General features: G+C 28.5%; 1 protein-coding gene across 1 annotated transcript; it reads right to left on the bottom strand.

The window, feature by feature from the left end:
- Window positions 1–5,335: 5,335 nt before the first annotated feature.
- Window positions 5,336–12,332, bottom strand: LOC142317808 (uncharacterized). Its single transcript, XM_075354357.1, has 2 exons — window positions 11,930–12,332; window positions 5,336–6,812 (listed from the first exon to the last, which is right to left on the bottom strand). The coding sequence occupies exons 1-2, from the start codon at window positions 12,330–12,332 to the stop codon at window positions 6,490–6,492; spliced, it is 726 nt and encodes a 241-aa protein (XP_075210472.1). The 3' UTR covers window positions 5,336–6,489.
- Window positions 12,333–12,751: the final 419 nt, after the last annotated feature.

Here is a 12,751-nt window from a genome sequence, read left to right as displayed (position 1 = left end):
TATAAAACAATTATAAAAGTTATAAAAACATTTTAAAAAAATAAACCGCTATATTGCATGTAATTTGGATTTTCCAATTATTGATAAACCTTTAATTGAATAAAAGTAATTTTTTATTAGAACGGGCAATTGAATGCTAATTCCTGAAGTAAAAGTAATTTTTCTCATCATTTTTCGCTGCGGCGGAAAATCTATATGCTTCTTCCAACTTTATTTTTACGTATATCTAGCTAGATTTTTTTTACTGGTAACTAACCAGGTCGTTTGAAAAAATCCTTAGCAATTTCTTCTTTTTTTTTTAAGAATTACTAAATAGTGACACTTGTGGATTCATTCATTTTTCCAGTTCTCTGAGAAATAATCAGTTTTTAATTACCTACAAAAACACTTTATAGTAGTTATAATATCATGACAATTAATTACTTCATTAAAGTACATAAATATGTTGGTTTGAACGGCTAGTTATGACTGTCATTTAGGATATCTGTTGTAGTTGTTCCACTCAAGCCTTAGACAAAGCTGAACATAAGCGTTTATTCCATTAATCAAAGGAGCTCATTAAGCGGTACCGAACAAAATTTCTCTCAAAGAAAAGAGCTGTAACTTATGACACAAAAATTCAGTAGATAAAAATGAATTTATTCGTTATAAATTAGAATTAAGTACTGTAGAACTTAACAATATTATAATAATATATATTAAGAGCCTGAAACTCTTTAATTAATTATAGAGAATTTTTGTGAAATTATACATTATTAAACCGACTTCGTACGTTGTTAAAGTATGCCTAAACTTTAAAATTTAAATTATTTTTCAAAACTTTTTTCCGCTTGGTTTTAATCGAAAGTATAATTAAAACTGAAAGTAAAATTAATATTTATACATACAAACGCGCGCGCACGCGCGCGCATACACACACATAATTTGATATCCAAAAACTGATATATAACAAAACGGTAGGGATAATAATCATGCCACTCATTAAAACTCTTTCAAAATCATAAAATTAATAATCACTAATGTTTTTATTGATGTTTTGGATTGGTGAACAACAACGGTAGATTGTTATTACTAAATAATCAATTTATTACGATTTTTGTATTGAAACACTTACTATTCAAATAGAAAATTTAGTTCTTTGGTCATTAGCGAGAAATCAACCTTAATTTTTTTTAGAAATAATGATACTTTTGGCACATTATTATGATCAATATGTGATCAAAGTAGGAGATAGACGCAAACATGACTTCCTACTGCCTACTTAAAACAAGAAGAGAACATTATTATCTACAAAACATACCGTGAGTAATAACTGACCTCTTGTGAATATTTACTTAAATTTATGATTAGATGAAAAATTAAGGGTAAGATTATACCTAGATTTCTTTATAAGTAAATTTAATTCTTATAAATATTTATTTATTGTTATTATTATGTATTATTAGTAATTTATAATATTATTAAATATATATTTATTTCTATATGTGTTAGAAGAATGTGAGAAACTGTCTGGCAGTATTTAGTATTGTGAAAGAGAAGAAAGAGGCAGAGATGTGAGGAGATTATTTAAAATGAGGCAGTGAATTGAGTACAGTTTCGAAGGCCAAGAAGTTAATAATTAAATAATCTATCGTTACTAGATTTAGGTTTATTATGCTGTCTTCTAAGAGGAAACAGAATATCAAGTTGATTCAAAGTACCCCTCTATCAACAGATCATAACAGGTCTCGGCTTTCTGAGTGAAGTCTGTTGGGTCCTCTTAACATCCAAAGAACAACCAAGAAAAAAAATTTAATTTTTTAATTTTTTTAATTTTTCTGCACTATATTAATTACTAGTTTACTGTCTGACAAGCTACAAAAACTGTAACTCTGAAAAAAGAAAAACATAAACACGGAATAATAAGAAAATATTAAACTATTTTGAACAAAAATAAAAACTTATCAAACCATTAAAATTAGAAAACCTAACAAAATCTATCTTTAGATATGAATTACTATTTTATATATCTATTTCGTGGTAACTGCAAAGAGAGCACAGAGAATGGTTAGCAGCGAACTGACCTATATGTGCGAGAAGGTCGTAGCCCACTAATGAATACCGCGTATAATTTTTGTTTATAATTTAAAATATATATATTATTATTTAAGAAAATTAATGTTTATCTTATTAAGGTACACATAAATGCATACCTGGACAAAAGTATAGAGGAAGTCTGCGAAGATAATGATGTAGATAAGAAAAAGAATGTTACCTTAAAATATTTTCGTGAACTCATCTCCATCATTACGTAATTACAAGGAATATAAAAAATAAATTTCTTGTCAAAATTAGATGTGTTATTTATTTTAAATTAAAGTTTATTTAATTAAATCTATCCACCTCTTTATGTTAAACCTTTTGTAGTTTATTCTTCTAATCAACTAAAATAAATATTTATATATTCTTGTGAGAGATAGAGTGAGGGAGGGAGTGAGAATTTATAACTTTTATGCATGTTTAAAATAAAAACAAATATTTTTATAAATACTCAAATATTATAATATTTTCACTATTTTTAAGATTTGATTTCTTGGAAAAAATAAATTACTAACGCGAATTTTACAGTACTAAATTTATTTAATTTTTACACAAAATTTTGTTTATTTCTACACTACACGTTTATTTTATTATTAATTTACCAAAATCAATGAAAAAATGATTCATTGTTTACAGGTAGCTACACGCAACACAGTACTTTTTTAAAATTTTTAGTGTAGTAGTACAGCATTTAGAAGTAATAGTCAAATTAGATAATTTACCATTTTAATTGTGTAGTGTGTGTGTGTGTGTGTGTGTGTGTGTGTGTGTGTGTGTGTGTGTGTGTGTGTGTGTGTGTGTGCGTGCGCGTGCGCGTGTATTAATTGACTATAGTATTATCACTTATTTATGTATATGTAAAATATATGAGTTTGGGCCATATTTAAGATGTTACTTTAGTCATATGGTTCTATGTTTGTCATATAAATAAAGGATTCACAACATTTTTATTCGGAAAGTTGTTGATGCTCTGTTTTTTTTTGAATGGTTAGTAAATATAACAGCCAGATGTTGTATTTTGTTTCATTCACATTTCAACTCTCGGTACTATTTCCAATATATTTTTAAATTATTATTTTGCTTAACCAGATATTCTGAACAGGTAAATGGATTTAAACTTATGTAGATGAAAGGAAGATATATTGTTTTTCGAACATTTAATTATAATTACTGCGTTATTTAAGTTTTCTTCTTTCTGTAGATGGAAATAATAACAATTTGTTAACGAAAATAAAAACATAAAACTAAGGCTAATTTATTTAAATGATTTATTTAAATTTAATTTTCTGAGGATTAGCCCTTGTTCATTGTTAAGAAAAGGTGTGTTTGAGAGCTTGCGTATTTCTGAAATAAAAAAAAAATTTTAATTCACCTGATGACAACAAAATAACCTCTAAGCATTTTAGCATGAATATATTCGCATAGTTTATACAAGTATATTCATTAAATAATGTTTCTTTTCCTTTATATTAAGCGTTGTTAATCGTCATAACTATTTATTTTTGTTTTGATTTCTGCCGCTTTAAAATGATTATAAGAGCTCGGTCTTTGTATTAGATAATGATAATCTCTTTAAATCTACCTTACTCTTATTTTTTATTTTCTGTACATTATTAGATCATAAATTTATTGTATATTTTCTAATATAATTAGCCCGACTGGCATCAATTTTTTTCATCGACACAACACTTTCACTAATTAAAATGAACCATCATTTGTTTAAAACGTATTTGTACCCCCTCTTATCACACAGCTATACACCTTTCATTACAGCATCCTGGATCAATACCAGGTATAAATATTGTAGGTTCTAGATTTCTCAGAAATCCGATTCAAAATCAGATTATCTTAAAACTATAAATCATGAAATCACGATTACATGCCAGGATTAGTGTTCATCAGTAACAAACCAAATTTTACTTTTACTCCTTAACTAGTATTTGAAATTATTTATTTCTTTTAGTGCGATTCGATGATTTATGTTCATAATGCTCTAATTTTTAGTAAAATTCATGGTTTAAAGAGAATTATTATTGACGTGAAAAAATTATTATTAACTTTCAAAAAGTTACCGTATCATTAAAAAATTAGAGTTAATGGAAAATTATGTAGACTTTTAATAAACATATTATATATGAAGGGATTTTATTACCTTTTTATCGTTGTAACTCCAGAAAGACTGATTTTCGTTCTTGTACTTATTATGATTCTACGTACCTCTGTGGTGACATGGTTTGCACGGTTGCTTTCTACCTATTTTTAGCAGAAATTGTACCCGAATCACTCATCAAGAAGTTCACGAGGAAGAACATTAGATATACAAGAAAAATATTGTAATTTCACAATATTGTCTAATATGTTTTAATCGTATAAATGATTTGATGAACAATTTATTTGAAAACCATTGAGTAAGATTTTAAAAACCCTGCAATGTATCTCGCTGAACGGTTTATATAGTTCTTTCATATACTTCTTCCTGCCCATTCCTAAAACCGGCAGTAGATTTTCTTAACGATGAGATCGTCCTTTACAATTCTTTGGTATTTGAAGAAGATACCATAGAAAATATAATTTACTGCAGGTTAATTTTATCCGGTTAACGTAAAATTATCGATCAATAATATGCAGCTGTCCATTAGGGCAAAGATTTAAGGTATAATAGCAAACATGATTTATGTCCACTATTTGGAGTGGACTAGAAGATTTTAAATTTTTGTCTCAGTTTCCGTGCTCTGTGGTTAGTAGGTCTTTTTTAAATTATTCAGCCCTTTTTCTTTATCCGTGAACCGTTTTTACCTGGTGATAATCTGTGAGTTCTGGCTAAGCACAGTTTGGATCTGTGTTCGGAAGATACAACTTTGTAGATTTTTTAAGACTTGGTGGGGTTGTCCTTTCTATCGGTCAAATCGGATTTCACTTTTTACCTTATTCGTATTCAAAAAATCTAGTCATGGGGTAACAAATTTGTCGAAAGAATCCGTACCTTCTAATTCTTCCTAATAAAATCCAAAAATAAAATTACTCTTGTCATACACTAAATAACATGGTTACAAAGTTGAAATTAAAACAATGAAGAATATAAATAAGTGTAATATGAAATCTTAAAAAATAATAAAAAATTTATTTCTTTGGTTTGCTTTACAAATTAATACTTTGATATAAATATGCTTAAGACTATAAATACAAAAGATTCATCATAACATGTTATGAAATTTATAAAAAACATATTTTACAATAAGAAAATTCGTGAAAGAGAAGCATATACAAACATTATACAATAAATGTACTTTACAATCTTTAACTAATATTAATCTAAAATAATTCTCATTCGCACAATAAATACAATCAAAAGTGTGTTTCACCGAAATTATTTCTTACCCACTTACTTACATACACGCAGTTAAGTACTAACTACATTAATTTACTAAATAATTTGAAGGATTTTTTCGATGCAAATTAATACATTTATAAATTTTACACCTAGCTGTTTGGTCATAATATTATCAGGCAATATGTTTCTTGAATTATTATGCAGTTTCTTTCTCGATCTAGTTGAAAGTGGCTTATTAGCGAATACAAACCATTGTTGCTATTGCGAAAGAAATTTCATTAGGGTTCTGAAATGATCTTCTGAAAGCATATTTCCAGGAATTTGAAAGTGAGTCGTAATGAACGTATATTAAAAACGATTAAACTTCTATCATGAGGTTTGTGAATAAATTAATAGGCTACATGCTCGTTTCAAATATTAAAAAGGCAATTCAGATACTAATAAAAAACTATTTAAAAGAAACAGCTTTATTATTATTAAGGATAAGTTTTTGTAGTTATTTTGTAAATAAAACTATAATTTTGAAAAATTATGGGATATGGAGATTCATTCAGTCATTCATAATGTTCTGGCGTTAGGGCAGATCCTGACATGGCTGCTGATCTCCGCTTTGTTCTATCCTTTGCTAAACTCTCCGTTTCAGCAAATTTTTCCCTTTTCCATAATCCTATTTAGAGATAATTATTGGAACAGTGAAATCGTATTCAAAAAATTTAGTTAAAAGTTTAGCTAAACATATTTATTTTACTGTTATTAAATACGTTGTATAAAACGCGTGCAGACTCTTATTAGAATATCACATTTTATATGATATGGATTTTACAAACTGTCACTTTTAATTTTATTTTTCCCTTCTTTTAATTGCAGTATTATTAATAAATATTTAATTTTGTTATAATTTTGATAATTTCTTTCCCCCAATGACTTTTGAATGATTTATTCCTGCTAGTTATTTTATCGTTATTTTAAAAAATGAAAAAGTATAAACTTTAATTTTTTGTATGTAAAAGAATTAAAAAGGACATCTTGGTCATTACGTTATCTTTGCATTATTTTCAGAAAATAGTATTTGTAAAAATTTACTTTGAGTGTGCGCGATAAGCCAATTTTTGACTTTCCTCTTCGTTTGTTGAAGGAGTTGATAAGCTTCGTCCCCATCCACTATGATCGTTGGAATGCGCATATATAACTTGTGGGTGAGAATCTCCACCACCGCCACCTCCACCACTTCCGACCAATTTCTTCAACCCTATTACTGCTGAGAGAAGTAGAGCTATCTTGCCGATAAGCAAAGCTTTACCTGCTAGTAACGCAATTTTTCCCATAGCTAATTGTAACAGCATACTCGCAGTAGCTACCATACCCATCATCATGTAACCTCCTTTGTCTTTCTTCTTCCTCCCTGTAAGAAAAAAAAAAATAGATTAATAGAATGTAATTAATATTATCAATATTAACAAACATTAAATAAACATTAACAAATATTTCTGTGTGCTGTTTTCATTGCTAGCGAGTTTCCATCGTTGATATATCCTAATGGAAGCATTTTCCATATTTATCACTTATATTACAATAATTATAAATTATTAAGTCCCCAGGATTAAATTCAATGATGCATTTATTTTGGAAAAAAATATTTTGTATCCAAATAAGTTATACTTTTTCTAGTTTTGATTTTTTAAATAATTTGGGGAACTAATTATGACTAAAGTCTTTGAATGAGTTACTATTACTGACTTACAGAAATACAACCTATATATATCTTAAAACGACGTAGCTCTACATCTCTACAGTTTTATTGATAGTCTAGATCTAGCACCTTTTTTGGCAAATGTAAAGTTAAAATATCTTGCTGTAAAAATTTGTTGTTGTATAAATTAATAGTGTACTATTATTTAATTGTTTGTTAGAATAAATGCCTAGAATTTTCAGTTAAAGAATTTCAAAGAGAAGTATGAGAAGCTATGCGTGAATGAACACACCCGATCACATAGCATCATGTATTAAACTAACTTCTTTTTTTATTTGGGTAATAATTACAAATTTATGAAAGTATTTTTAGAATAAATTGTATATTTATATCAGAATTTGAAAAAGCCTAAAACTAGGTAAGAAAATGGTAAAATAGAGGGTAAGATTTTAAATATTTAATGTCAGAATTACATTTAGATAAATAGAAGAGCTTAACAAGTCAGATAAATTTATATGAAAAACTTCCTGGATCAGTTCATCCTGGATGAGTTCACTAAGTTTTAAATTAAATCATCTTTTGCATAGCTAAACAAATAAAAATAATATAATAAGTAAAAAAAAATCAGGAAGAAATAAAGGAAAGAACCACCATGCGTACCAAAAAACCTTTTTAAAAGTGTGGTTCAATAATATATACGCACACTCAAATATTATCATATTAAAATTATTCTTACTATTGTTAATAATTAACGTTTGTAAGTTTTCTCTTCAGTATTGTTTTTTTTAACCTCCGGATCCACCGTTAGGCATTATTCTTCAGAGGATGAAATGAATGATTTGTAGTGTGTGTGAAAATGCCATGCCTGACCGGAATTAGAACCCGGGACTTCAATTAAATTATGTGCTCAGGTCATTACTTGGCTGAGTCTTTTCAACACCGAAAACACTATTCTCATACCAAAAAAAATTCTTATTGCATCAACGAAAATGTTATCGTACAATTCAATTTATTCGAAGTCCTCATGATTTATTAAAAATTCAAGAAACAAATTCTCAAATTTAATAAGCTTTTAATGCAAACGTAACCTACCTAAAAACATACCCCACCTCTTTCTGCTCTGATCCGCTTTTGGAGCGAGGTCAACGCCTACACCCTCACCCAATGAAGCTCCATCACAGAGATCTCAACACATCCGTTCTAATCCTAACAGCAAATATCTCAGCTAACGGGGGCTCCATGACAAAACACCTATCTTGGCGAAGAAAGCACACACGCGGGTCCCTAGCAACCCGGGTCGCTATTCTATCGGTACATCCATATCATCATCATACCCCCTCAGCCATCCTCCGCAGGGCTACGAATCTCAGGTAACCAATCACTATATCCCATTCCCTTGTAATTTCCCAACTAACTTGCTGCTCAAAACCAGAATTGTTCCTAATAAGTTTTCTAACTACTTCCGTACATTAAACTTCGTACCTAGAGTAGACATACAAGACAAGTTACACGTTGTTAGTACCCTCTACACTCCGGAAACAAGCTTGAATTAATTAAACCAAACCTGGCCAATCTATCACAAAAAGTGTGATATCCAGAAAGAAACTGTTTAATATGCGGATTGAGGGAAATCCAGCTAACGACCTGCATACTTCTCACATCAGGAATAATACCATACGATTCAGTCCACCTGACCTGCCATAAATGGAAATCTTGGTCGTCTATTTCTTTTATGAGCCCAAAGGTAAGTTGGCCTACCTTCTCAGTATGATAATGTTATTGGTACTCAGTCACATACCAGAGATATCAAAAGACCACATGTCGAGAGACAGTCCTGTAGGCACCAACCCCAGATAATAACAGGAGACGCTGGGCTCTCAACAAAATATTCCCATAAATTTGTATCCCAAATAGGTGCAGCATACAGATTATAGCTTCGCATACACTCTTGTATAGAAAACGCATGGTTCTGCAATTAAATCACCCCAATCGAGGTGAGCTGCTCTCCGAAAATGTATAGAATAAGTAGTTAAATATTTGAAGGGAAAAATTGAAAACCTTGTAACAACCCAAATAGTAAAAAGGTAGGCGTAGAGAACATATTTCTTTTAGCCGAAACTAAAATGAGATTGGATGAAGCATCAACGAGAATGGATTCATTATTAAAAGTGTATATATATATATATATATATATATATATATATATATAAAGTAAAACAAATTGTTAGGGATGTAGGATGTAGGGGTATACCGAAATGAAACGACTAGCACTAGATAGGGAATCTTGGAGAGCTGCATCAAACTAGTCAAATGACTGAAGACAAAAAAAAAAAAAAAAATATATATATATATATATATATATATATACACACCCTCGTCTCGAGTTTACCCACTCTATGTGGTTACTTACGTTTCCCGTCAAGATAAATATTTATTTTATGTTTTTTAACCAAGTAACCGGAGTCAGGTGCATCCAGTCACCTTAAACATATAATAACAGTGACCGTGTTGGTGAGCCGCGGCGCCGTACACTGCCAAGGAGTAAGTAAATACGCGAGAATAGGCAGGGCATGATAGAGGTTTTTGAAATGTATTGTAACAAAAAGTGTTAAAAATTAGTTGAATTGATAAAGGATGAAAGGAAGAAATTTAAATTTAAACAGAGAGGATAAAAGATCGCGACAAATTTTCAATTGAAGAAAATTAAGAGAGTGAAACAACATCAATCACTTAATTAAGAAGGTGATAATAATTATAGAAGGTAAAAGCTGCTTTAGAAGATATCGCAAGCAGATAAAGTTTAAGATTAATGATGTAGTGCAAGTGAACCAAGAGTTCTGTCTTTAAAGCCAAAGAGAAACAATAATTTTTCTGTTCAATTATTCAAATATTAACTAATTTTATAAAAAAATAAACATCAAGTATTTAAAGATATGTGTAATCAGGGTTTATAAATATTTCTAACGCTTCTTTTAAATAATTTTATCGAACAAATGTGATCGCAATTCTAATTTGGTACGGTTTTAACTGATTTAGTAATCAATTATCCTTATACACTAATTCAATGATTGATAGATAGTTACCGGTTCATTAATTTAGCTAACAGTAACTAAGTAACCTATTTATTTTAAACAACAATGCATTAGGAAATAAGGAACATTAAAAATAAATATATGTTTATTTTTGTTTATATACTGGAACATAGCGTTCATTAATCACGGATATCAAATTTTAGATATGACACTTAATTATTTAAAAATATAAATGAAAAAGTTTCCAATTTAAAATTTATATATATATTACATTTTTTTAAAAAATATGAAAACAAAACAAAATATTTTATTTAAACAAATTTATTTTAATAAAATATTAACCAACCAGCAGGTAGACTAATCAGGTAATCTGTGAAGGTGAACAAAAACCATTTGAAGGGGGTCCTAAAATTAATGATCAACCATATTTGAATGAATTTTGGGATTCAATTAAAGATAATATCCTTCATTGAATTAATATTAATATTATCAATTGAAGATAACATCTTTGTTGATCCAAAACTGGGAAAATTATTTTTCAAAATTAGATCATAGCTTGTTACGATTAAGCCTAATTTAAAATAAAAATTGAGATTGAAATAAATATTAAAAACGGAGTAGAGTATTTGTAATTTACATCACTGTCTACCATGCAGGCAATAAAATCTTAACTATCCTAAATTGTAACAAATTTTTAAAAAATGTGTTTAATTATAGCAGATATTAAGAATGTAATAATCATGTTATATCAATGATTAGGTAGTTATTGTAGTTATTAAAAATAAGTAACTGCCTGTTGTCTAATTTCTTCTACTCTTTTACTGTTTCAAATTAGTTTCTAATTAACCTAACACGTGTTTTCTATAATTTAGCAAATTTGTGGTTAAATAAACATTTAATTCGTGTCTATAAAAAGTATTTTATGAACTCAGTTTAAAATAATAGAAAATAATTAAATCCTATGAAACCAAACAGCCTATTAAGAAATATAGATTCCAAATTAGTTATTATAAATACTATTGAATCATTACCTTATACTATCAAATAATATTTAGACTGAAATAAAGTCAGCCATATTTTTTGAGAATGATAATGACCTCCCATTGATCTTGTAAAAATCATTTAGGAAAAATTTATAAAAAAATATTCATATTATGAAGTTGTAAAAAAATTTAATACTAAATTGAAGGTTTAATTAGAATACATTTAAGGGGTTTTATTGGCTTTTAACTAAATTACAATAATATGTAATTAAAATTATTTATTTCGTTAATTAATTCAATTTCGCAAAATTAATTAGTTTATGATGCAAATTATTAACAGAATTTCATTATGATAAATCACATTTAACAGTTTAAACAGCACACATAAATTTGAAACATTAAAATTTCATATACATAATAACCACTTTTATTTTGTAGACAAAAATAAAATTTCCTTCTACGATTGTAAACTATGCAACTGAAATTCATAATTATAATGTAACCTGTAATCACAATTTTTATTTTTATTTTTTATTATGACAAATAAAACAAATTTTCAATTTATTATATTTATTGTTGAAATAAATTAATAAGGAAATGAGTTTTAATAAAAAATAGCGAAATTATTATTATTTAATTTTCATTAAATTTTTGGACGGAGCTATGCTGTTACGATCAGGTTAACAGATTTTAATATGAACAGAAAATTTTAGACAATATTTTCTTTGTTAAAAAAATAATTTTATTTTGAAAAAAGTATCGAAGAACATTATTTTGCTTGTATTTAGTTAGATAAAAATTACTATTTATTTACCTTCCAAAACATCTGTAGGTATGTTGAGTTGTATCGTTCTTGTTTCAAGATATTTACTAATTCTATCTTGTAGCATTTGATCGAGGGTGGAACTTCTCTCCTCATAACTTCTTGGTAATCTTGCAGCTATTTCGCTCTCAGTTTCGTTGTAAGAGTTTTGACTGACTCCTTTAGATGGATCTTTAGCTATCGAGATATAATTGGTTAAGGGAAGAGGTTCGTCTTGCACTAAAGCCCGATCCATAAGTCCGACGGCTTTTAATTTTAAACAAACACCGACATCTTTTTCTTCGCTGCATTTTTCAATCGTATTGTATAAAACTTTTAAATGACTGAAATTAGATTCCGTAAAGACAGGACCAGCAAAAAGCGGTAATAAAATTAAATAAAGCACAGGTTTCATCGTGAAAGACATATCGATAAGAATGAACTGCTACTCGAATTGAGACACAATTTATATATATATCACGCTTTTATGACCTTGAGATAGCCCAACTGGAGCGTGTCTAAACTTTGTTGCTGTTTAGTACCCTCCTCTTCCGCGCTCCCCTCCAGACATCTCTTAATACGCAAGATACCACTACTGAAATATTAAATTGTGAAAAGAAAATAACATAAATAATTTCCCGTCCATAATAACAGCTACGAAAAGATAAAATTTCTTGTCTCTGTAAACTATACTATATCAAAGGGTAAACATCGGAAGAGCGTACAGAAAAAAAGTACACGTAAATTTTAAAGAAGAAATGTAATATTGAAAAATAAATGCTCGTTGAATAGAAGTTTTTTTCTTTTTAAATGTAAATTAGTGTAAGAGAGCAC

Source organism: Lycorma delicatula, chromosome 1, assembly GCF_047948215.1.
Source record: "Lycorma delicatula isolate Av1 chromosome 1, ASM4794821v1, whole genome shotgun sequence".
Classification (NCBI taxonomy): Eukaryota; Metazoa; Arthropoda; class Insecta; order Hemiptera; family Fulgoridae; genus Lycorma; species Lycorma delicatula.
This window is presented reverse-complemented; position numbering and strand designations above follow the sequence as displayed.